Source organism: Malaclemys terrapin, chromosome 1 (genome assembly GCF_027887155.1).
Source record: "Malaclemys terrapin pileata isolate rMalTer1 chromosome 1, rMalTer1.hap1, whole genome shotgun sequence".
Classification (NCBI taxonomy): Eukaryota; Metazoa; Chordata; order Testudines; family Emydidae; genus Malaclemys; species Malaclemys terrapin.
In genome coordinates, this window is record NC_071505.1 from 101,183,668 (window position 1) to 101,210,683 (window position 27,016).

The following is a 27,016-nucleotide window of genomic DNA, read 5'->3' on the forward strand; positions in this document are numbered from 1 at the left end:
ACCCAGTGCCTTACATTCCGTGACCCAGTACTGGGTCGCAACCCGCACTTTGAAAACCACTGCTGTAGTAATTGCTGGCTTTGAGGGAATGTAATTTCCTAACTGTGTCATTGATGGGACTCATGAGTACTTAAACTGCAAAGGATACTACACCATTGTTATGCAGGCTCTTGTGGACCACAGGAGATTTATTAATGTCAACATGGGTTGCTCTGGGGAAGTTCATGATGACAGAGTTTTTTGCCCATCGCAGTCTATATTCGTGGACAGGCTCAGACACTATTCCCACCAAATGATGTGGTCATAAATCTTGGTTTTGGAAACTGTATCCTGATTTAAGAGGCCCTGGCAAAAGAAGGTTTAATTACACTCTCAGCAGATGTAAAATGGTTGTTGAATGTGCTTTTGGCAAAGTGAAATCCTGTTGGAGATGTCTACAGATCCATTTGGATTCCAGTGCCATCAATGCTGTCTGCCTTACTGTGGCTTGCTGTATTCTTCACAATCTTTGTGAAGCCAGAGGTGAGCCACTTTCTGCTGAATGGCCCCATGACAACGAGGGGCCGCTGAATTGGTACACTCAGTCAGAAAGCCCACCTAGCACAGCTGGAGCTAGATGCACCTGGGCAACAGAAGTCAGGGATGCTTTGTGCTCCCACATTATGGACTTGCATGGCCCAATGGAAGTGGGGGAAATAGTACCTTTATGAATGTGTTTGTGCGAGATGGAGATGGGCTCATCGATTGTGGTGGGTTTCAATGCCTGGGGAGGTGGGTGTTGATTGCCATGCAATATACTTATAAATGTGGTGTGAATCATAGTATGGATTGATGTAGATCAGCGGTTCTCAAACTATGAGGTGGGCCTGCCAAGGGAGATGTGGGAATTTGACAAATATTACTTTTCACATTGCCACCGTTACTTCTGTGCTGCTGCTAACACGGTGCTGCCTTCAGAGCTGGGCACTCAGCTGGCAGCCACTGCTCTCCACTTTGCCTTTGCAGCTGGGTGGCAGCATGTACTTAGAGGGCGCGTTTACAGACACAAAGAAGTGGGGACCAATCAAATAAGTTTGAGAACCACTGAGATAAACATATTGAGAAACAGTGTTTGCATACTAATTCCTAATTGTCCCTGACCATGTGTTCACCTTTATTATTTTAAATACAGATTGTATGACGTAATACAGTGATAAACTTTCTTGATTAATTAAAAAAACTTTATTTATAAATATGTATTGGAAAAATACAACATTCACCCACTGTCAGGCAGGCCAGCTGACATTACCACACTAAAAACACCAGTAACAACAGTCCCTTAAAAAAAAACCAACCAGAAAAACAAAGTGCATGAATAATGCAAACAGTGAAACCACGTGCAAGACAGAAACACCCTACCATTGCATGTCCCCTGCCCCCCATTCTTTTTTCCTTTCTTTCCCCATTTGTTGTGCACTTGGTGCCCAGGTTGGGGTGGAGGCCTCCCTAGGAGAGGGGGTCAATATGGAGGGCTGCATGGGGTAAAGTTGCTCTGCCCAGCCAGTCCTGGGGTTTGATTGCATGGGCAACCCAGCCATGGAGTTTTCCAAGCTGTTTCTGGACTGCATCACATCCTACCACACAGGGGACTCGAGCCATGGTATGGATGATGCAGCAGGAGCCAATACTCTTGCAGCCATTAGTGATATCAGCCTCTCAAACAGCTCTTTCTGCTGAGCTCCTCCCTTAACTGCCATTCCTGTTCCAGGAGCTGTGAATCGAGTGCCTGCTCCCACGCTGAAACCACATTCTCAAGGTGTGCCGCCAGCCTGAGTCTTTCTTGTCTCTCCTCTAGCCGCAGGTCCCTTTCTCTTGGTACTGGACCAGCTTGTTGGCCCTGTCCAGAACTTCAACCATAAGTTCATCATGGAAATGCTTCCTCTTGGAACAGTCCGTGAAAGTACGTTGGGCCAGGGCTTCTGCTGCGGTGTGAGTGAGCTGTGGAAGTATTGCAGTTAGTAGAGGTCAAGGGGCCTGGAACAGGATAAGCCACAGAGGGCTATTATCTCAACTAGCTCAGTGCAGAGCACAGAAAAAATCCTTGTGGAATGTCAAGGACAAAATGTTACTTTTCCAAACTGAACTTCAGTATATTGTGAGAAAATAACATTTGCTTTATAGTTTGTGGCTAGTAGGGAGAAGGCTCCAACCAGCAAGTAAAAGAAAGCCCTTAGAATAATAAGCAGTATTACTTGTAGTGGGGAAGGACATATATAGGATATAACTAATAAAATGAAGAGATGCAGTAACAAGACAAAGAAAAACTGCCTTAAAAGAAACAGGCCCAAACCTTCCCACTTGTTCTGCTGGTAAGCAGGGGGAGGGAAGAGAAAATCAGAAAGGAAGGCCTTTGAGGAAGAAAAGCAGCAAGAATAAACTGCTTCAGACTGGGTTTTTGCCAAAGTTAGATGAAGGGTAGAAAGAGAGCCACAAATCTTAATGTTCTTTGTCAGACTCTACCTGATCACGCTGGAGTACACCAGAATGAGACCGTCATCCTTAGGTCTGGCCTATTTGTACTATATTGATCACATGCTTATGAATACTTTGTAATGTATTGGCTGTAGTGACTGCTTATTTTTAGGCTGTTAGACATGTTTGGAGTTATTGCATAATGTACCATTTGGCCTTTGGATTGAATAGAGGAATTTATGGTTAAACTGGTGTTGGGTGATTTCCCATATTAATAATTTTCAAATATTAGTTCCAACATGTGTTATAAATACTAATGTGTTGAGAGACCTGGTTACAACACAGAAATACTCTGGTATAGTTAAAACACAGTCACTTCCCCCAGCATTTTAAAAACTCCCATTCAGTGTTGTAAAGCTGGCATCCTCAGTCCTACAATGGTATGGCAATGGTGATGTCATCACCATGGTAACTCTACATTGCATTTTGTACATTGTTTGGAGGAAGGCTGGTAATAGGGCTAAACTGTTAGAAGTTTATTCAGAGGTGGTTGGCCTGAGGCCACAAATGTTGAGTTTGGCTTTGAATTCAGAGGGGGGATATTCAGAGGAGGAGAACTGGATATTGCCTTTACTCAGAACTCCTGCAGAAACCCAGTCAGGTGAAATCACTTTGTACGAGGCCTGGTTTGAAAGCCCAAGGACTGTCTAATGTCTGAAAAATCCAACATACTGAAAACACAAACATCTCTAAGTGTTGATGGATTGAAGAGAGTTTCTAGTAAATCTAGACAGACTGTTAAGATGAGGTTTGCATATTTTGTTTATCTGAAATTTGTATCTATCAAATCTAGACCTTTTCTATTATGCCTATGATAGTATTTAAGCACTGGCTGGGTGGGGGGAATTTGGACTGCGTATATTACAGTAGATTTTTCAGCTGCTCCCTGTTTCCTGATTGCAGCTGAGACAGAAAATGCAAAGGAACCAGTTACAGCTGCATGGATTCTGGGGCTGGCTTGATGCCAGTCTTGGCCCTATTTTAATTTAGAGCAACATAGGAACTGCTCTAAAGTACTCAAAATGGTAGCAACTCCAAGAGGTTGTCCACCATCTGGGGATTGCTAGACTACAGTGTGCTGGGGCCAATGCCTTCTTTGCCTCTAGACTGAGGCTGAGAAGTGGCGTGTATGAACCATATATGGCTACCAGAATGATCCCCAGCTAAGGAGATCTGGTGGCTTCCATTCAGGCTCTGCCCAGGGGCTGGCTGGCAGTCAGAATCTGTCCCATTATTTGTTTTTGGTATTGTTTATAAGTACCGATGTAAAGGAATCTGCTATGATTTCTGTTATTCACAAAATAATTGCTCATAAATAAAGGTATACAAAGGTTTTTGTTTTGCTTGTATGATATGCAAAGAAGTTCTGTAAGGGCATTTCATTAGATACATTTTAACTTTTATGGTTTTGCTGGAGGCTCCCTGGAAGACTGAAGAACTAGTAGGATTATATCATCACAGGAAATGAGAAATGGAGACCAGAACTGTAGATTGAGGGTAGGAGTGGGAGGGATTTTAGTCAAACTGTTCATAACCTTGAGTTCTGTTAATATCATTTTAAACCAAACACATGACGAACACCTGGAGGAAAAGCTCTTTGTTAATGATTCAGCATACCTGTCCTTTAACTGAGGACTGAGAGAACGGTATTACTCCAATTCTCCAGCAAAAACAGGGAAAGGAGTTTTTTTTATTTAAAAGGCAAAAAGAAAACACCTTTCAGGCCTGCTTTGGACACCTCACAGAAGGGGGGAGAATCATTTCCCCCCCCTTTGTGCATTACCTTTAAGACCCCTTCACTTTACTGTTTCCCCCTCTTTTGTTGTGAGGTATGTAGTCCATCTGTGACTATAAGGCTTTGTTTCTTAAGCAGTACTTATGTTATTCTATGGATTGTAATTTCCTTTTCCTGTCAAACCACGACTGATTAATACTAAGTTTCATGATTAGTGATGTTTACAAAGAAGCTATAGTTTTACTCTTGCAAGGATGTTGTCAGGGTTCCCTCCCCACTCTGAACTCTGGGATACAAATGTGGGGACCTGCATGAAAGACCCCCTAAGCTTATTTCTACCAGTTTAGGTTAAAAACTTTCCCAAGGCACAAATTCTTTCCTTGTCCTTGGACGGTATTGCTGCCACCACCAAGTGATTTAGACAAAAATTCAGGAAAAGGGCCACTTGGAGTCCCTATTCCCCCCAAAATATTCCCCCGCCCTTTCACCCCCTTTCCTAGGGAGGCTTGAGAATAATATACTAACCAATTGGTTACAATGTGAGCACAGACCACAATAACCCCTGGGTTATTAGGACACTGATAGTCAATGAGGTTCTTAAAAGAAGAATTTTATTTATTAAAAAAAGTAAGAAAATCACACCTGCAAAAATTAGGATGGAAGGTAATTTTACGGGGTAATAAAATGATTTAAAACACAGAGGATTCACCTCTAGGCTCAGCTTCAAAGTTACTAAAACCAGAATAAAACTCTCTTTTAGCATAGAGAAAATTCACAAGCTAAAAAAAAAAAAAGATAATCTAATGCATTTCTTTGCCCTTACTTACAATTTTTGTAATCTTAGATGCTCATTTCAGGTATGTTTTCAGAGATGTTTTTCCTGCCTGGTCTCTCTCTCTCCATCCAGAGAGGGAACAACAAAGAGAGCACAAACAAAACCTCCCGCCCAGATTTGAAAGTATCTTCTTTCCTTATTGGTCCTTTTGTCAGGTGCCAACCAGGTTATTTGAGCTTCTTAATCCCTTACAGGTAAAGATTCAGTATAGCTTCTCAGGAGGGATTTTGTGTTACCCTTAGCTGTATGTTTATGACAGATGTCAAATGCAATGATATTGTATGATCACTTAAAAGCTCAAGTATGTGAATTTGTGTATTTAGGACTAAGTCTTGTATGATGCAGACCCAGCTGTTACAAATTTTATGATAGACAAGAAATTATTTCTCCAAACTACATCCTGTCAGTCACTTAATTTATATGTGGTAGCTAGAAGTCATGTTGTGTTATTGATGTCAATAACTTCTCCCTTTCTAGGACTTCTTTTCTCCCTTTCCCCCAACAAAAAATAAAAAAACTGGCATCTGTCACTCCTCTGTTTTGTTGTTGCCTCCCTGATTTTGTTCAGGATGTTGACATCACTATAATGGTTTCCATCAAAAAAATTGTTAGCACATGCCCATTAGTATATTTTTATGACCTGTGATTTATAGGTATGTTTATGGTCTTCTCCACCTAGATGTTTTATTTCAGTAGAATCAGTGTAATCTTTATGTATTTTGTTTCTCCACCATGTTTAACTTCTTTAGATAAATATAGTGGGTAATAACCATATTAGCCTACCATGTATCAGAATTTTCAGTTTTGTCTAGTTCCTCTCCCAGTGCCAGGCACCCAGCTCAACTGATTTTGCTTTTAATTTTCTCACCTGGGCCGTTTCATTTTTATTCCTAAATAAATAACTGTTTATGTATGCGGTGGTGTTGTAGCTGAGTTGGTCCCAGGATATTAGAGAAACAAAGTGGGTGAGGTAATATCTTCTATTGGACCAATTTCTGTTGGTGGGGGAGACAAGCTTTCGAGCTTACTCAGCATTCTTCTTCAGGTCTGTGAAATGTACTCAAAGGCATGGGTGGCAGGTGGACCCAGCCCTTCAGGGAGGCTTGTCTCGCAGCTCTGTCTAGGGTGACCAGATCAGAGATATAAAATATCGGGACACAGGGGGCAGGGGCGAGAAAAAAAAAGCAGCGGCGTGTGGTGGGTCCGGGCGGGGGCAGTGCGGCGCGGGCAGGGGCCAGGTGGGTGGCGCGGGACGAATCCCCGCTGCTGCCGGGGAGCCCCACGCCTCTCCCTCCCGCTTGCGGCTGCGGCTCCTTCCCGGTGGGATGCGCCTCCCACTGACCCGGCCCACCCCGGGCACATGCGGCGCGCATCCCCCGTGCCTAGTCTCCCTCCCGCCTGGAGGGAGCCACTGGAGCGCAGCCGAGTGGGAGAGGTGCAGGCTGCAGGGCTGGAGCAGCCTCCCCCTGCGCTCCCGGCCCCGGGCCTCCGTGTGCAGCGGCCTGGGGGCCAGGCAGGAGCCCTCTGGCACAGCGGGGGGCTCAGAGCTGAGCCCCCCCGTCTCCATCCCTTCCTTGCCAGCCCCCCTTTGCCTACCCGCCCCGTGCCTGGGTGCCGGAGATGACTCACCAGCTCCAGAATCCAGGTGCCACCACCACCCCCCTCCCTCCCGGCTTGCGCCGCCATACAGCTGCAAGCCTGGGAGGGAGGTGGAATGCCGCGTGGTTGAGGAAGAGGCGGGGCCAGGGCGGGGATTTAGGGAGGGAGCCAATGGAGGAAGGAGGGGGAGGAGCCGAGGCGGGGGGGTGAGAGTCCCTCCGGGAGGGCAAAATTTCTTGTTTGTCCAGTGTCCCATCCAAACATTGGTCGGGACGCGGGACAAAGAAGCAAATATCGAGACAGTCCCGATAAAATCGGGACATCTGGTCACCCTAGTTCCGTCCCTTATGCACAAGGCCCCGCCCCTGTGACTGGAGCCCCACAAACTTCCCCGTGGCCAAAGAAGCCCTGGGCTGGCAGAACACCGAGCCACACACTGCGTCCCCCACCTCCAGAGGAGTCCTGAGCCAGCCCTAGCTGGCCGACCAACCTGAGCCCCGGCCGGAGCAGTCCCAGCCGTGCTGGCCAGGCCGGGCCTGTAGCAGCCTCAGCCCAGCATCTCATGGCAGTGGCTGCAGCCAGGGAAGGCAGAGCCTTGCCTAGCCTGTTATACCCGCCACCCATGCTCAAAGGGTATGTTTATATTGCAAATAAATACCTGTGGCTGGCATACGTCTGGCTCTCTGTAAAATAGCAGTGTAGATGTTCGGGCTCAGGCTGGAGCCAGGTGTCTGGGACCCTCACTCCTCTGGGACGCCGTGAGCTTGGCCATCAGCCTGTGCCCAAACATCTACAGCACAATTTTACAGCCCCACTAGCCTGAGTGTGACGGGGTTGCTCTACTCACTGCTCAGCAGCACCTCCTTGTGGCTCATCTGGGGAATTAGCTCTGCTACTTAATCTGATGCTCCTTCATGAGGTTATTCAGTCTGTCAGGACTGAATAGGTCAGATATAGAGTGATCATTTCGTGAAAAGTGTTCACCTGGAGGTGATAGGATGTTTTTGTCTTATCATTTTTCTGTGTGAGTTCATTTGAGAGTGCAGTGATTCTGTCTCATCTCACCCATATAGCTGTTTTTTGGGGCATTTAATGCATGGATGTGGTATGCCACAGGCTATAATAGGCATATATGTGACCTCCCAGTCCTCATCCTCAAATGAAACCTGCACAATACCTTCAAAAGATGAGCCTGGGAGTTTAAATTCATAACTTTGCTAGATACTAGAAATCCTGTCATGAATAGAGACACTGGAATTATGGCTTATTATGGCAATCTATAACCCACTTAACTCCCCGCCAAGCTTTTTTCCTTTCCTCCCTATGACTAGAGAGGTGTTAAAGGATCACTTCACCTTGAATGGTCCCTTGAAAAAGAGTTCCATGTCAGCTCAAAAGGTTGTGTCTCACCAACAGAAATTGGTATGATAAGTGGTTTCCATCAGATACAGGGTTTACAGTTCGTTCAATGGCTCTCAGCACCCCCACTATACACATTGTAGGCCCCCCTGCTTCCTGTGGCAAAGGTGCAATCCGTATCACTGGGAGTGACTCAGCATTGACAACCCCATGCCTTTGAAAATCACAAATCAGCCCCCCTCCCCCCCCAATACCCAACCCAGGATAATTTTACAAATGACCCCGGGGGGGGGCGGGTATTGGCCTTGGAGTGGGGGGAGAGAAGACGCGCTGGGGAGACATGCGTGACAATCACAAGGCCGAAGAACTTCGCTGACAGGGAGGCGAGTCTCGTGACTCCCGGAGCTGGGGCTTTACGAGACAGCACACGGGGTTTGTGTCTGTGGGGCCCCGCCTCCGTGCGAGAAGGTGGGGGTGGCCCCCGTGTGGCTGCGCCACCCAGCTCGGTACCGGAGCCGACCGGTCCCCGCAGAGGGCTGCTGCCAAGCCCAGGGCGGCTTGGGCGCTGAGCCCGGAGCCAGGCCCGTCAGGCCACGCCGCTGAGCGCCGGCCCCGCTAGGTGGCGCCGCCCAGTCTCGCATCGCAGCCGCGCTCTGCCGCTGCGCCCGGAAGCGGCCGCGGGGATGAGCCGGGCTGGAGGCGGAGGCAGCGGGCGGCGGCGGCGGCCAGCTGTTGGGACCCGGCCCCCTCCGCCCCGGCGCATGGCAGCGCGGTGAGCGGGCGGCGCGGGCGGCGCAGGGTGATGGTGGCCGGCGGGTCATGCTGCTGAAGCTCCTGCAGAGACAGACCTACACCTGCCTGTCCCACAGGTATGGGCCCTGCCTCTGCCTCGGGGGCCTGGTCCTCGTCCTCGTCTCCGCGCTGCAGTTCGGAGAGGTCAGTAACGGCCGCCCCCCCCCCCCCCCCGCGCGTGCCCTGCTCCCCCTCCCCGCAGCACCCCCCCCGCGCGTGCCCTGCTCCCCCTCCCCCCGCAACACCCTCCCCACGCGCGTGTCCTGCTCCCCCTCCCCCCCGCAGTACCCCCCTCCCGCGCCTGACCTGCTCCCCTTTCCCCTTCAGTACCCACGCCGCGCGCGTGCCCTACTTCCCTGGCCCCCTTCCTCTCCGCTCCACAGCACACCTCCACGCGTCTTACCCGCTCCCCCGGCCCCTTCTCCCCACGCAGCACCCACTCCATGTGTGTGCCCTGGTCCCCCTCAGCACCCACTCTGTGCGTGTGCCATGCTCCCCTTCTCCTGCAGCACCCTCCCCCTGCAGCACCCACTTGCACGTGTGCCATGTTCCCCCGGCCCCCTCCCCTCCACATCTTACCTGTTCCCCTGCCCCCCTGCAGCACCCACCCCATGCAGTGCCCTGCTTCCCTCCCCCTCGGCCACATGTGCCCAGCCAGCCCCATCTGTGGTGCTCCTGCCTGATGCACCACCTTGTGCATGTGCCCTGCAGTACTACGCCCCTGAGTGACAGTCCTCGTCTCCTTCCCTCTGTAGCACCCTATGCCCCGTAGCAGCCCCCACATCCCTTCTGAGCACCCTGGCAGAACCCACCCAGTGCATATGCCCTGAAGCACCACTGTGCCCCTTGCCTCCCCAACCTTCCCTCTTGCTTCTCCCTTTCAACACTTATCTTAAGTATGTGAATTACTTCCCACCGCAGTGTAAATAAGTCTCAGGTAGGGTTCAACTTGATCAGGTAACATGTTAAAACCACAATTGCCTAGTCTACACACAGCTCTTAACACGTATCAAAACAGCTAATATGTTAAAAATACACCTCTTTTCCGGGATAGCCAGGGACATTCTTGCTCCAAGAGCTTACAGTGTAAGTAGACAAGAAAGAGGAAGGGAGGGAAGGGTGACAGAGGTACAAAGGAATGAAGTGTCTTGACCAAGGTGAAACAGCAGGTCAGTGAACAATTAGGGAATAGAACCCTGGTCTCAGAACCTTGTTAGACGCTGCCGTTTTGTAAGCAGTTTCACTTTGCTCTGAAATTACTATTCTGATACCAAGATAACGCAAAGGAAAAGATGTATGATGATGATTTGATATTGCTGACAGTATGATATCTGGGTGGGGTGTAGTTCTTGTTGACTCTTGAGCTTGTGAAAGGATTAGTTTAAAAAAATCCAACCCAACACACACCAGGATTTAGATTTTAAATGTGATTAGCATTTGTTGACAGTAGCCCCAATTTGATTAGCACTCCTGCATCATGAAAGCAATTTGTATTGCAGTTTAATATTTCAAGGTAAAATAGAAATTTTTGAAAATTGAAGCAGCTTTATAATCAAGTAGCACGTACAGTTTTGTTTTGCAGGAGAACACAGGGAACTAATATACTGTATGTCTTTACTGAAAAATGCCATTCTTCTTTTGGTCCATTTCAGAAATATTGTGTGAATTTTAAATGTCAAGAAAAGGGCCTTTCAGTGCTGAATGGTCTCAGCAGGCCTGGGCAGTGAGAGACTGGGTACAATCTGCACTTTCTCAGAGGCCTTGGTTTCTTTGCTTGTATAACCTCCATCCCCTCCCTCTTCAGATGACTTATTATCACTTTTTTTTTTTATCAGGGCAGGCTGATTGGAGTTCTCTTTAGAGCTCTGTTAATGCCATTTTTGAATGGCCAGCTGTTACCACAATAGGGAGAACTGAATTCAGTATTTCCAACCTCCTGCTGCTCACCAATATCCTCAGTATTTTGACTGTCCTGCTTTTATCATTTTTAATATTTTTGTTCCGAAAATAGTATGCAACTTAATTTTTTCCTAACAAATGGACTGAACTGCCTGGAATGATTTGCACGTGCACAGATACACTAAGCACTCTTAATTATATATCAGGTCAACACAATCAAAAAAGAAATAAACACAAGCTTTTGAAAATGACAACTACAAATTTAGGGGATTGTCAAAATCAAATAGACTCAGAGGGAACACTGGCCTGCAAATGCAACATAAAAATACCCTTCAGATCTTAAAGATCCCAGTCCTCTAGCAGTTTCTCAACTGTACCTAGATATCTATTGGGAGGATTTCTTAGGGAATGTATCCAGATTTTATCAAACAGAATGTTTGTGGCGGGTAAGTATACCTTTTTGTAAAATGGATGCTAAGAGGCTGAAAGCCCATGTTGGGGGCAGTGTTATTTCATTGTGCATTCATTTAGAGCAGTGTCTTACCACAAATTTTCCTGTGTTCTGAAACTGACTAGTGATTGTGCAATGTATATGTTACATTGTCCTTTGCAACTCCTGGTGATAAAATCATATCTAAAAATAAACTAAAACATGTACTTGTTTGCATGTGATATGCAGTTAGAAATCCCAAATCCAATGTGTACATCTAATAACGGATGAGAAATCTGCCACAAATGGTGGTTATATACCTGAGTTTTAAAAGCTTGTCTATGTCAATAATTATCAGTTTATAAGATGAACAGAATTAATTCTTCTGTTTAATGGAGGAATTCATCTTAGATAAAATTCCATTAGAATAAACGACATTTAGGAATTTTAAAATTAACAGCACTGAAAAGTCAGGAAATGCCAAAGACGTGGTTGGACAAGCAGCTATAACCCCCTCTCCCCCCTTTGTTTATGCCGAACACCTTGGGAATGAATTCACTGTGCAATGCATTTAGCCACCTATTTATGCATGACTAAGAATTTGTCTACGCTGCCCCTTGGTTTGAACTATAGAGGTGTGGATAGTGGTGGGCACTGAAGTGTTGTGCTGTAATTCCCTTGCGTGGACACTGCAGGCATGAACTAAAAGGTTCCTAGTTCGCATTAATGTAATGCTGTTTGAAGAGGACTATGTTAATGCGAAATAGGTACCTTTTAAATGTAGTCCTCTTCAAACAGGATTACATTAAGGTGAACTAGGAACCGCTTAGTTTGCGGCTGCAGTATCCACACGGGGGGACACTTCGGTGTCCATGGCTATTCAGATCCCCATAGTCCAGAAGGCGGGGCTCTGTAGACAGGTCCTGAGTTTTCTTTCATTTAGAACTAGAGCTGATTGAAAAACAGAGACAAAGTGGTGGAAGTTTGAGTAAACTTTTTGCGTTTTTCATTGATATTTTGATTTGATGGCTATTGTTGTTCCATTTAGAATACTGGTAAAACTGGCCAAAAATTAGTGCAAAATATACTTCACCTGCCTGAAATGTGCTTTTCGCTCACTATTTGTTCAAGTCACAACAGATCTTCACAAAATCACTCAAAGGCATTGTTTATCAGTGAGAGCTGTCTCCTTGCACATTTCATCTCGCTACCCCTCAGCCATTTAAGCACTAGAGCTGTTCAGAAACAGTCACATGTATTTTAGTGGTAAGAGTGTATTTTTGTCACTCTTCTCGTACTTAAAAATGGCTGAATTGTGTTTGAGTAAAGTTTCCAGAAATAATTAGCCCTTGGGCAGACACCAAGCATAAAAAGACGTAGAAAATTTTGAGCTATCAGAACTGGGGTGATAGTACTTTAATTATAGCTATTGTTTGTGATGCAATTATAAAACAGAGAGAGGCTGCTATCCTATTGCAAAACTTAATACTGATGCCAGAGTGGCACTTGCAATTAAGCAAAATTGGGTTTGGCTGCTGTAAATCCACCGCAGTAGGCATTAGTGCTGCCAGTAAAATGGGTAGATAAGGCAAATTGTTCAAAACTGACAACATACTGGTAGCAGCAATATGTGAAAGTTGGCTTGTTGGCATCAAGCTCCATCTATGAGTTGAAAAGCCCAGTGCAGTTTAAGTACAGTTCAAACTTTTTTGTATCCAATAAGTGTTATAACCTGGTTTAAGTATTGCAGCCCATGGTTTGGTTGGAACATGGTTGTTGAACTTCATTATGGCAGAGTTTGGTTATAGACAATTTTTGACTGAGCTTCTCTTGGTGGTTCAGCTTTGTTCAAAGCCCTGTGTAGATGGAACATGAGCGAAAGACATATTTGGATTACTGATACAATAGCTTCAGGGTAGAGACTTTCTTCCTAGTTGTTCATATGGCACTTAGTACAGTGGGACCCCAGTCTTAGATTCCTCAGGCATTACTGTAATACAAATAACAGAATGTGGCTGCCTTCTTCATAGAAAAAAGGGTATGTCAGGAGTGAGAAACATGACATTTATCTTAAAATTTATCATTGCTTTTAGTAGTTCAAAGCAGCTAGTGAAGTTGACATGGGATTCATAAATCTTTGTTTTTGTAAGGTGACACTTACGTAGGTCCTTATGGTTTAACTGATATAAGTGACAAAAGTATTTGCACAGTTAACCCTCTTCTTTCTCAAAAATTGTATTCATAATTAGAATTCAGAGACAATAAAATCTCAATTCTTAAGTGTAGATTATGCTTGGATTCATCATTATTAGTAATAACATCTACATTAAAAAATACTATTTGCCATCTTAGTTCTGTGTTAAACTAGTTTCTGAGACTGTGAGGAGACTAGCATATCTGCTAGAGAGAGAGAGGGAAGAGACTTAGATGAAAAACAGATTTTTTGCATTGTATTATTTTAAGATAAGCATTTATTTACCTTCACATTGAAATAACAATGACCAATTATGCTCATTTTGTAAATTCTGTCTCCGTGTGTGAGAAAGATGAGAATTGACCGGCATGGTTTTGGTTGCAAAGAGCCTTTTTTTTGCAGACTTGGAAGGGGGTTTATATGTGCTTGTGGTAGGCCCAAATAAGTTGACACTGGACCCGATCCTTTACCCATGTAAGTCAATAGGAGGCTTGTCATTACTTTGGTGGTGAATGATACAGCTCATTGTGGAGGTGGCTTTAGAAATGTTGTATTCTGTGAATGCTAGCTTGGAGAAATAACTTACTTTGTAGTTCGATGTTCTTTTGTAATGCAAGGAAGATACAACCATATAAATGGCACCCAGCCTGGTGAATAATTGATATGAAGCATTAAGAATTATTTTAAAAAGTCGTATTATGTTGAGGGGGGAGGAAAGAATCTCCTTTTGTGGTAACTATTTAGTAAACTCTGAGAACTGGTAGGTAAAGTCCCATAGGAAGAAAAACTAAGGGAAAAAAGAGCCCAGGAGAGCTTGCAGTTTCTCAGAGAGACTATATTTAAGGCTCAACAGCAAACTGGCCTGATATGAAGGAAAGATAGGAAGACTAGAAAGAGGCCAATATGGTTCTGTCAGGAACTCCTTGAGTGTCCTGAAAATAAAAAAAGAATCCTACAAAAAGTGGAGACCTAGACAAATTGCTAAGGAGAAGTACAAAAGACTAGCCCAAGCCATCAGGGACATATTCAGAAAAGTGAAGGCACAAAATCAATTATATCTAGCAAGGGACAGAAAAAGCAATTAGGAGCAAGAGAAAGACAAAGGTCCTCTGCTTAGTGAGTAAGGAGAGCTAATAACAGATGACATCAGTAACGCTGAGGTACTTAATGCCCATTTTGCTTCAGTCGTCCCTAAAAAGGTAAATTGTGACCAGATACTCATCACAGTTAATATTAACAATGAAGCGGGAAGGAACACAAGCCAGACTAGGGGAAAAGAATACATTAAAGAATATTTAGGAGTATTCAAGTCGGCAGGGCCTGATGAAATTCACGCTGGGGTATTTAAGGAACTAGCTGAAGCAATCTCAAAACTGTTAGTGGTTATTTTCAAGAACTCATGAAGGATGGGTGAAGTCCCAGAGGGCTGGAGAAAGCCAAACATAGTACCTGTCCCTATAAAGGGGAGCAAAGAAGACTCAAGGAATTATAAACCAGTCAGCCTAACTTGGATACTTGGAAATATTATTAAACAATGAATTTGTAAGCACCTAGAGGATAATAAGGTTGTAAGTAATAGCTAACATGGATTTGTCAAGAACAAATCATGCCAAATCAACCTAATTTCCTTCTTTCACAGGGTAGTAGGTTAGTGGATGGGGGAAGCTGTAGATGTGAGATATCTTGATTTTAGTAAGGCTTTTGGCACAGTCCACAAGATGCTCTGATAAGCAAACTAGGGAAATGTGTATATGAAATTACTGTAAAGTGGGTGCACAACTGGTCAAAAGACTGTGCTCAAAGGAGTTATCAATGATTCACTGTCAAACTGGGAGCACGTGTCTAGTGGAGTACTATTCTGTATTGTCATTAATGATTTGGATAATGGAGTAGAGTGTATGCTTATAAAATTTGCAGATGACAAACTGGGAAGGATTGCAAACACTTTGGCGGATAGAATTAGATTCAAAACTACCTTGATAAACTGTACAATTGGCCTGAAATCAGCAAGATGAAATTCAATAAAAGACGAGTGCCGAGTACTACACTTAGTAAACAAGAATCAAATGCACAACTACAAATTGGGGGATAACTGGCTGCGTGGTCGTAGTGCAGAAAAGGAGCTGAGGGTTATACTGGATCACAAATTGAATATGAGTCAACAATGTGATGCAGTTGTGAAAAAGGCTCATACCATTCTGGAGTGTATCAACAGGAGTGTCATACGTAAGACATGGGCGGTAATTGTCCCGCTCTAGTTGGCACCGGTGAGGCCTCGGCTGGAGTACTGGGTCCAGTTCTGGGCGCCACACCTCAGGAATGATGTGGACAAATTGGAGAGTAAAAAAAATAACTCTGTCAGAGCTAGGATAATGGACTATATGGATCATTGGTCTGATCTAATATGGCAATCCTTATGTCTCCCAGCTGAACTAGAGTCTGTGGGCATTCTCTTTCTGTCATTACTTAGTGTGTCCTGGGTTTCAGGTTTGATCTGTGTTTGGAGATTAAATATGACATTTTTTTCTTTGATTAATTTCCAGTTCGTGTGTACTAACGTGCACATCATACTTGAATTTTTATATATATATATATATATATATATATATATATATATATATATATATATATATATATATATATAAATAGTAAAGGGTTTGAAGGAAGATAAGTAAATTATCATTAATTCTAATTTAAAAAGAATGTGACTCCAAGTTTTCTTTCTTTGTAGGTTGTCCTGGAGTGGAGTCGAGACCAGTATCATGTTTTGTTTGATTCTTATAGAGACAACATTGCTGGCAAATCATTTCAGAATCGGTAAGCTCTGGTATAACTCTTGGGGTTATAGCGTTGCATATTTAGCTATTGTGTATGTTTGCCAGATGTTTAAGATACAGTAACATACTGTAAAGCTGGATGTTTTTCCGCCTACAAATTTTAAGTCTGTACTAAAGTTGTATTTGTTTTTACACTTTATGTATTAAATCAGAAAATGTAAATTGGAAGTGATAGTGACATGAGAACTCAGATTTTAAACTTGTTTAATAGCATTTTTTACACTACATTAGCACTTCAGTCTGGAATGAACAAAATAATTCTTTTTAGCACTGCAGAAGGGAAAAGTGACTAATTTTGCATATTAAAGTGTGTGCATATAAATATACAAGTAAAGTTCCAACTTGGTTTATTTTAACATCTCAGGAAGTGTTGTTTTCCATATGTTATAAGTTTTCCTTCATCTTGCATGGAGGTCATTATTAAGTGGAAAATGTCACAAAGCATGGAGAAAGAGGACCTTTTAAACTGAATGATTTTAAATCAGAGAAACTGGTCACATCAGAGTGAAGCCTGAGTCATATGAATAGTTATTTTTCAGTTGTGACAACTCTTGGGAGGCTTCTTACGGTGTTTTAGTTCACGTTTTGAATAATCATGGGGTCTACTGTTCAGGAAGTCAGTACGCCTGTGGGCTGTAATGTGGGAGAAGCTACTTAGGGTAAGTAATTTGGTTTCTTTTAGCCTCAATAAACTCATCTGGAAACTTGTCTAAAAAAGAGGACCTCACTGAAAACCAGATGCTGAATCAGAGTTAAAATGTGTTGGGTCGTAGGACCATGGAAATTAGTTGGCGGGGGGAGGGAGGGTTAGATCATGTAGTCTGTTCCCCTGCTAGTACAGGATTGCGCTCTACTGTACATTTTGTTGTAGTGCGTTAGACCTCCCACTGCTTCCGCTTATCTCCCCACCCTCAAAAAGATCAGTGATAAAGGAAAGTGGACACTTTTGTCGCTCTTATAGATGATAATCATTAGTTTAGAGATGAAATGTTTCTGCAGAACTATGCAATAGAGCTTTTTGGTCTGTCTTTTGGTATCCATATCCATTTCTAAAATGCCTGTCACTGTCTGTCACTAGATAAAACAGTAGGGTCTGTCCAAAAAGGGCATGCAAATCTCAGCACTGTTTTATGGTTATAGTCAGTTTTCTGTTTTGCAGTGTGCAGCCTAATTCTTTTCTGCTTTGGTTTTTCAGGGAATGCTTCCTTATAGAGGAGACTTTTGCCACTCTTGAGCTGAAGGATCAGTGAATGAGTGGGACTGGTGACTAAGCAAGTCCTAAAATTTTCATAGTGGGCACCAGAGCTACTCAATATTTTGAGTTCATTAGCTGGCCTTTACACTTGCTCTGTCAGGTGTGATAGGAAGGGGTCCGCAGTATTGGGAGGTTTGTCAGGTGATTTGTATACAGTTAGCTACTCCATGTTGCAGTTTTCCTGGAATTGGCATACCAAAAACGACTTTGGTTTAGGGATATATTTTTCTTGCATCTGTCAGCTGCAGTAGTTCAAGCCTTCCTTGTTACCTAATCCTATGATTAAATGGATATCCTTCGCACGTGAGCTGAATCAGTGTGGGGCTGGTGGAATCTTTTTGTGAGATTTTACAGACATGATGTGCTTTTTGTATAACCTGTAGATAGAGGAGTTTTGATTTTGATACTTTCTATCCTGTCTGGGTTTATGCTCTGAAATTAAACTGAATGAAAAGGAGGGACCCACAACAAATTGGGCTTGAGAGAATTGTTCTCCTGAAAGTAAACAAATATTTAAAGGGACGGAAAGTAAAACACATCTCTTTCAGATATCAAGTGATCACGCAGTTTACAGCACTGAGCAGTACAGTTTTTGGGAACATGCTAGTACATTTTCTACTTTGTTTAAATATCTGGTATAGTGCCTTTTAAAAACAATAAAAGAATATCTCCATTACTTGACAAATTATTATACGTTATGATGTGATTTTCTTCAATAACATCGTAAAGTTAAAATTTGTCTTATGTACATAGGAACACATACTTAAAAAAACAGTACAAATTTTTATTTTGCGAGTGATTTAAAAAACTGGTGATTTCATTATTAATAATTATAAGAAATTGTACTAAATAGTTGTAAGGACAAGGACAATTTCTTGTTCTTGCCTTTAAGGCTCAACATTGCAGCTTTTCTTTCATCTGCAGCCTGGTCTCTTTCAGCAGTCCCGTGAGTAGGGTGACCAGATGTCCCGATTTTATAGAGGTAGTCCCGATATTTGGGGCTTTGTCTTATATAGGTGCCTATTACCCCTTACCCCCGTCCCGATTTTTCACACTTGCTATCTGGTCACCCTACCCATGAGACACATTAGCCTCAATATCACTTCCTTGTCTTCTCTTTGTCTTCCTTTCATGCTGTCTGTGGTATGTATAATGTTTACCACAAAACTGTTCACCAGGTCACTTTCCTCCTCTCATTAATAATCTTAACTTGCTTCTTCAGTCTTGCATGTGAGAATCTACACGTTAACTGTATGATTGTATGATTTTCACCTCTGTTCTTCCTTCTCCATCTATTAACAACCCTTGCTGCTTGTGGCATGTTGAATTTATATTGTATGCCGTTCTGGAACATGACCAAATAATATTTGAGTGTGCCAAAAAGCGCTAGGTGCCAGACAAAGCAAGTGAATAGATAATCCCTGCCCAGTACCATAGAGCATACAATTTAAATTTAATGTGACACAACAAGCGAAGGCCACAAATAGGTGGGAGGTAGGGGGAAGATGTTGAGTGAGGCTGGGGAGGGAAAAAGACACAGGAGATGGGGAGCCAAGAAGGAACAGATTGGGGCTCCAGGCATAGGGAATGGAGTAGCAGAGTTGTAATTTAGGCTCAGGGAGATGGGAAGAAATTGGAAAGCTGATGGGGGGAGGAGGAGGAAAAGAGCTAGGGCTTGTAGTAGGACTGTGCCAGCAAGTGAAGGTAGTTAAGAGAGTCTTATCGACTCTGTGAGCCTCACCACACAAATATAGAACCAGCTGGCAGGCTCTGGATCTCCAATGGAAGAAGCAACAAATTCCCATAGCTGTAACTAAATCCCTCTTCAGAGCTATGGGAATTTGCTGAGGGGACACGGTTGCAGTTTTCAGGTATCTAAAAGGGCGTCATAAGGAGGAGGGAGAAAACTTGTTAACCTTAGGCTCTAAGGATAGAACAAGAAGCAATGGGCTTAAACTGCAGCAAGGGAGGTCTAGGTTGGACATTAGGAAAAAGTTTCTAACTGTCAGGGTGGTTAAACACTGGAATAAACTGCCTAGGGAGGTTGTGGAATCTCCATCTCTGGAGATATTTAAGAGTAGGTTAGATAAATGTCTATCAGGGATGGTCTAGAAAGTGTTTGGTCCTGCCATGCGAGCAGGGGACTGGACTCGATGACCTCTCGAGGTCCCTTCCAGACCTAGAATCTATGAATCTATCAGCTCCCATTTCCTGGTCAAACAAGATCTGACCCCCCAACTTCCTTGGCCGGCAATTGGAAAGTGGGGCCATGTGGGGGAAAGAAGGAGATGTGGTAAAAGTAAGACAATTGTTTTATTGTCTGGAAACCTCCCAAATTTAAAAGTTTCTTTTAATATTAAATTCCACATCAGATGTGTAAAGTGATCCGCTTTATGCAGAACACTCATGGAGAGACTTTATACTGAGCAATTGAGGAGGAAGATGCTGAAGTAGCCTTTTTTTTTCCCCTTTTAAATTTCATCTAAATAATACGATAACATACCTTTTGAGATGTAAAAGTCTGTAAGTTATTTTTTGAAGAGGCAATGCAAAATTTCCTAAAAACTTGGAAAAAGATTGATTGAAGAACTAAAATTTTCTCCCTTAATTCTATTGAATAATCCTAGTGATAGTTAATCACTGTACTCTACTATGTATAACCTCTGTAAAATACTTACTTTTTATTAGTGTTTATTGGTAACTATTAATTCCACAACAATGTTAGGTTTATATGGAATTGGTTTTTTTTTTTTTTTTTTTAAATAGGTATAGATGAGAGTTTGGAAACAATTTTAAGAGCAGCCTTCAGATTATGCACATACAAACAGTTAAGTGAAATTGTGTTGATATTTTTCTAATCTTGTAGACACTGGTTGTTTTATTTTCCCTGCTAATGGAGAACAGACTTGTCAAACCAGTATTATAATTGAGACATAATATTTTTATAGCCAAATACATATAATCATAAAATGTTTCTTTCCCTAATTTTATTTACAAATGATGTGGCTGAATATGGCAGCACTGTAATAGGCCCATTTTAATTATAGTAGCTTATACTGTATTTTTAATTGATATAATGATATATCCATATGTAGTGTTAGTGACAGTTTAAAATAATACATTTTAACAGTCAAAACTAGCACTAAAAATCTCCTATAATTTAAGAAAGAATTGGAATTGGGATTATTTTTCAATTCAGCTCCTCAAAAGAAGAGTGAGTTAATAGGCCTTGCACTATACCCAGAAAGTCAACATACTTAGGCTTCGTTGGACTAAGAAGGGAGGCAAAGTCTAGAGTCAAGGCCCTTCCACTTAAAACTCCCAGGAGCTAGACATACAACTCTAGGGATTGTCTGCCTAAATAATCCATCCAGTCACAACCCACAAAAAGAGCTCTTGTTACTCAAATTCTAAGCCATGATGGATCTGATGGGTCAAAAACACCTTAAATTACACCTATTAATATATCAGAAGCCAGTGCAATTCTGTGAAGCAGAGGTGAAATATACTCCATGTGACACACCCTGCAGAGTGAATATCTGTATTCCCCAGAAATAGAGCTTTTGTGTGTTTCAGGAGTAGTCTAATGCATTCTGCATGATAGTTATCCATTCCAGAGGTGACAAAAGCACAGATAGCTGTGGTGGAATAGGCATAAAAAAGGAACCATTGCAACTTCCAAGCCAAGTGAAGATAGAAAACATTGTTGACCACCACTGCTATATTGAACACCCAGAAGCAGCTGAAGATCTAAAAGTCACCTTTAGGTTGTGAACAACTGAAGAAAATTATTTTCTGTGGTTGATTTTTTCCAGCATGACCGTTGTCTTATCTGAGTTTCAGCTAACTGACTTTCATTCAGGCCTCACACCTGACCAGACGCTGGGAAAACCAATCAACTAAACTTTTATCTCCAGGTCTGGTAAAGCTGAGCTGTAGAGTTGAGTTTCTCTAGCATACTGGTGGGACTGCAATCCAGATAGTTTCTCAGTCTCTTCTAGCAACCTCACATACACGTTAAACAGGAGTGACAGACTAAAGCCCTGCAGTACGGCTATGTGAGACAGCTCTTGAGACAATGGAGCAATTATGCAGTAATGTCTGTCCTGTTGAACAATTCTGTTCTTTCCCCTTCAAATACCATCTATTCTTGCCAACACCACTTTGTGGTGAACAATATTAAAAGCAGTTGATAGATCAAAAGGAAATTGTTTGTTTTTTCAGGGCATGAGTGTCATGTCATTCATGTGAGAACATAAGTCTATCAATCTCACTAAGAAATTTATGCAAGCCTTATTGATTAAAAGTAATACAGTGCTCTGAGATAATAAATAGCCTAATATTGAGTGTCAGCATTTCAAGACTTTGAGTAGACATGATAAATATATAATTTGCTTAGCTAAAACTAAATTCTGTAGAGGCACTGAACCTAACTCAAACTAGTCAAACCTGTTGAATCCAGATCAGTATTTGAAGTTCATTTTTATTTGTCTGAAACAAACCCTATATTTATTTAGCTAGTACTTTTTGGTGTTTGAATGTTTAACAAAAGTCTGTTATAAATTCAGACCTTACTGGCTTCTTTTTTGGCTGAAAGACTATTATACAGGAGGGTGTTAATTTAAAAAAAAACAAACAAAAACTCAAGTTTAGATGGAAACAATGAAAGATAAGGACTAAATTCTGCTTCAGTGGAGTTGATTTCTGATTTCAGGGGGGATTGCATTGGGTTGTAAGTGCAAGTTTTTGTCTCAAGTGTATGCACATTATTAAATTATTTTATGCAGTTGACTTGGATAGAACAGGATGACTGAACACCATTATTCTGAATCAGGTAGTTTTTTTGATTAAGCCAAAGTTAAAAGCTATCATGGTAAAGATTATGGACAGTAGAAGTGTGGGGCATTTTGACATCTCAGGGTCACCAAATTTTCTCACACAATGATGTGGTTTGGGAGAAAATTTGTGATGTTAATTGGTCATACTATCACAGGGCTATCCAATCTTAGGGTTACAGTCTGTCACCCTGAATGTGTTTAGTATCCTATCCATAGGACAACTCTTGATGCAAGATACTACTCCACACGAGTAATGGTGGCAGAATGTAGCCCTTAAAATGCAAAACCCCAAAAGGAAGTTTAAAATACTTGTTCTTCATGTTAAGGTACACAGATCAATTACAGTGGGTACATCAGCCTGTTGGTAGCTGGGGTGGGGGCAGAACCAGCCATGCAAGTCACTGGCAGCAAGGGAAGGCCTTGCCTCCTGAAATTCCCTCCAGTTTGCTCTTCTCCCATGGTGACAGGCTCTGCCATACCCTCATGCTGCATAGATTTTTTTGGATTGAAATTCCAAACTTTATTCCAAATTTGTAGCTAAAATTCATCTTAATAATTTTTCTGGCTAATTTCCAGCCATGTCCCAGACATGCATTTTTAGGAGATTTGTCCCCTCAGCTCCAGTTCCCTTTCTGAGGCGTTTGCAGCGGCTGGCACCCCTGCAGACTTCAAGGGGAGAAGGCTGAGAAAGCCAGGGTCTAAGGTTCAGGGGTTGAGTCTCCTGCTCACCCCTTTAACAGTTGTCTCATTGGGGAGCTCCACTGACTCTGTGGGGATGCAGTTTCCTTCTCAGCAGGTTAGGCAGGGTTACCTCCCTGGGTGGGAAAGGAGTTCTGATGGACAAGCTGCATCCCAGGCTGGGTGTGGTCACTACAGCTCCCTCCCCTGGCAGGAAGGGAAGCATGCAAGACTGGAAAAGAACTGGTTCTGGGGCAGGCAGCCCATCCTCTCCCATCTTAACACAGAGGAGTGAAGCCAGAAGGGCAGCACGCCAGATGGAAGATCTTGCCTGTGTCCCCATAATCTACACCAGCAACCTCATCTCTGAATGTGGACCTCCGCCAACTTGTTCACCTCCACTTCCATCACACACAGCACAGACACTGCCAACACCAGAGTGTACAGTAAAGGGTCTTTGGGTTCAGCTCCATCCCCATCCTGCCATCTCTATAGCAGCCTGGTCAAGTCTCTATAGCATAATGTTCTCAGCGTGTTCCAGAAAAGGAAGTTTTGGACAAATCCCAATATTAAATGCTTCCTTAGGGCATCAACCTTATTCCCACCCTGCATGGTAATAGAGCACAATCTTGGAATTATTCTGCTCCTTACAGCACTACCCAAATCGAACCCCTGTAAGAGGTGTCATTATATTTCCTAGCCAATAGAACAGGCCTTCTGATGGCTGTTATCTTTAATCAGGTGAGCGTTTATTTTAAGTTGGGAGTTTCTTTAATAAGACTCAGTATTGTACTTTTAATTCAGAATGGTAGTCCTCACAACTGTCGTAGCATTTGTTCCCTAAGTAAATTCAAGAAACATTCCTTCTTTGGTTAAGTATCAGAGTCCAATCATTAGAAGCACTGGTAATCTCAGGGCGTCTTTTGTACTGAGATCAGCTAGATGGGCATTAGCAGGAGTGCTGGACTATTTGTGTAGTGGGGGTGCTGAGAGCCATTGAACCAAACTGTGAACCGTGTATATAACGGAATCCACTTCAAGCAGCATCCCTAGTTCCAGCACCTATGACTATTAGTTCACTAAATTCTACATATTGGGCATCTAGTCTTAGCTAATGCCAATTCTTTTCTTTTGGCAGAGGTCTTCTCTGTGCCTTAGTACCCAGGGGAAGATGGAGATCGTATATATATAGTCTACCTAATTTTGGATGTCCATATTTAAAACTTGACCCTGCTTCCCACCCTAAAGGCACACTGCTACAAAAACCCCAGTGTAAAAGATATGTGGACTTTGGCCTGAAGCAAAATAGGGAAGTTTATCTGTGCTCACCTGAAAAATTCCTTTCTTCAAGTAATAAGGTTCACAGATCCGGTCCAACCTGGAAACGAATGGATCATCCAGAATAGAAATGGAAATTGACATCCAAGAATTTGGATTTGTTATTAGGTTGAATGTATTACGCTCTGCAGCAGGAAAAATAATTGTAATTTTCCTGAAAATATGTTTAGCACAATATGTAATTTAAGAAAGTAGATTTGAATTATCCTGGCTGTGGAAGTTATATCAATTGGAGGGCACTTCAGTAGGTGGGGCATTTCCCTGTTGCCAGTATCTGTCCTTTTGGCAGAGGTCTTCTCTGTGCCTTAGTACCCAGGGGAAGATGGAGATCGTATATATATAGTCTACCTAATTTTGGATGTCCATATTTAAAACTTGACCTTGCTTCCCACCCTAAAGGCACACTGCTACAAAAACCCCAGTGTAAAAGATATGTGGACTTTGGCCTGAAGCAAAATAGGGAAGTTTATCTGTGCTCACCTGAAAAATTCCTTTCTTCAAGTAATAAGGTTCACAGATCCGGTCCAACCTGGAAACAAATGGATCATCCAGAATAGAAATGGAAATTGACATCCAAGAATTTGGATTTGTTATTAGGTTGAATGTATTACGCTCTGCAGTAGGAAAAATAATTGTAATTTTCCTGAAAATATGTTTAGCACAATATTTCCCTGTTGCCAGTATCTGTCAGATATGGTTCTTCCCCCAAGCTACATGCAGGCTGAAGTACCCATTGAAACAGATCTCTGGACCTTATTACTTGAAGAAAGGAAATTTTCAGGTAAGCATGGACAAATTTTCTTACTAATTTATTCTAAACTGCTATTGCTGCTTCTGAACCAAGTTTGCTAGAAGACCTGTAATCGCTCCAGATCCCTTATGGGAGTGCAACTCAAGACACTGGAGTTGGATCAGGGATGAATTTGTCCACTGTTGTCTAGAGTCTGTTGTGGACCTTGCTTTAGTTATTGGTTAATTAAACCCAATGTCGATACCCAAGAGAGACTCCTGGAGTGAAATCCTGGTCTCGTTTAAGTCGGTGGGACCAGAATTTCATCCCTTGTCTTGTCTTTTTTCTCATGGTCTATATAATTTACCAATAATAAAGGCATGATTCCAAATAGTCTCTGTACTTCAGACTGTTTTGTTCTCATCTGAGTAGTCCATGTACTAAAAGTGTGCCTGGATCTTTATGTGGAGGATTTCAAACACTATTATTTTAACAGGTTATTCAAAGTCATTGGATAAAAAATTGGAGTGAAATAGGAACATGTTAAAGCAGTCTCTCATTGAGTATAACTAACATTTTGACCACTAGTTAAGTTTGATGCAGATGATCACTTTGTCTATCACCTTCTCTTAGTTTTATTTCTGCAGTGTTGTGTTAAAAGCTTTTGTATAATAGATAATACACAGACAGAGAGCAGCATTTTACTTTGTTCAGTTTTTAACACATAGTCCATGAGTTTAATTGTCTTTTGTATTACAATGCAGTCCGTGCTACTGTCATATTCTTGTAAATAGGTTATGCTACTCTTTCTTGTGGTTTATGTAGACTTTGTTTGCCCATGCCAATTGATGTGGTGTACACCTGGGTGAATGGTACAGATGTTGAGCTGATCAAAGAATTACAACAGGTTAGAGAACAGATGGAGGAAGAACAGAAAATAATGAGGTAAGAATCTGTTCAATGGAGACAGTTGTTTCTAGCTGGCTGCAGTAATGCTTAATGGATACTCTCCATTTTTTTTTCCATGTTGCTCTGCATGGACAGTCAAACTAAGACTTGTCAGTTTTATTTTCTTGCTCTTTTACACTTGGCCTTCATCAAAATGAACTTCCTTCAAAACTCCTTTCAGCAATGAAGAGCTAACTATTCGGGCAACCTTTCAAATACAAAGAAAATACTAATTTATTATGACCTTCTCATATCTCTTCTTTTTAAAGTGCCATGCACAAAAGTGGCTCTCTGCAAATAATAACTAATTTTGGTTTGGTTTCAGAACTCTGAAACTGAGAGTTTTTTTAAAATAAGAGAAAAACCTTATTTATGCCAAACTTTTTGAAAACACAATGAAACATTTCTTTGTATTTGGGCTTGGTAAAAACTTGCATTAAAACCTGTGCTCGAGTGCTCCTTTTAAAGTTCAATTTTGAGTATCATAAAAGCTAAGACTATGCAGAGAAGGATATATTTCACTTGAAGATATAAAACAGATTAGTTAGCTCTACAGGGCAAGGGAACTGCAAAAATCATGCATTGCAACATTCAAGGCTTCAGTTTTTTAGGTATTAACTTGTTCTGGACACACCTATTTAAACTTTACTGTGTTATAAAATTACCCACCAAAGACTTCAAACCCTAGGCAGCCCACTATTCAGAGAACAAATGCTGCTGCAGGTTATGTTGTCTTGGAACACTTGATTCAGTTTTTGGTGTGCAACTCTTTAGGCATTTTACCTAATCTATTCACCACCTAAAACAGGTGTTCTGTTACTCAAGCTGTTAAGTGTTCAATTAGAATTAAAAACAAAACAAAAGTAAATAAAAGATATGTTAATCCATTTTTCATATGTTACGCTCTGTTAACATTAATTGTCCAATTGAAAAGTGAAATTCAGTGTGCATGTGGCATTTTATTAATAATACTTTATTATTATTGTTTACATAGCAATAGCCATCAAAATGTGCTAGCTGCTTTCCAATATGGGCCCA

General features: G+C 42.3%; 1 protein-coding gene across 1 annotated transcript in view; it reads left to right on the plus strand.

Annotated features, from left to right (window-relative positions):
- Window positions 1–8,714: 8,714 nt before the first annotated feature.
- Window positions 8,715–27,016, plus strand: part of GNPTAB (N-acetylglucosamine-1-phosphate transferase subunits alpha and beta) — a 66,921-nt gene continuing 48,619 nt past the window's right edge. Inside the window, exons 1-3 of the mRNA XM_054033385.1 lie at window positions 8,715–8,975; window positions 16,086–16,171; window positions 25,856–25,975. Coding sequence (XP_053889360.1) covers window positions 8,859–8,975; window positions 16,086–16,171; window positions 25,856–25,975 — 323 coding nt within the window. The 5' untranslated portion in view covers window positions 8,715–8,858. The remainder of the gene's footprint in view (window positions 8,976–16,085; window positions 16,172–25,855; window positions 25,976–27,016) is intronic.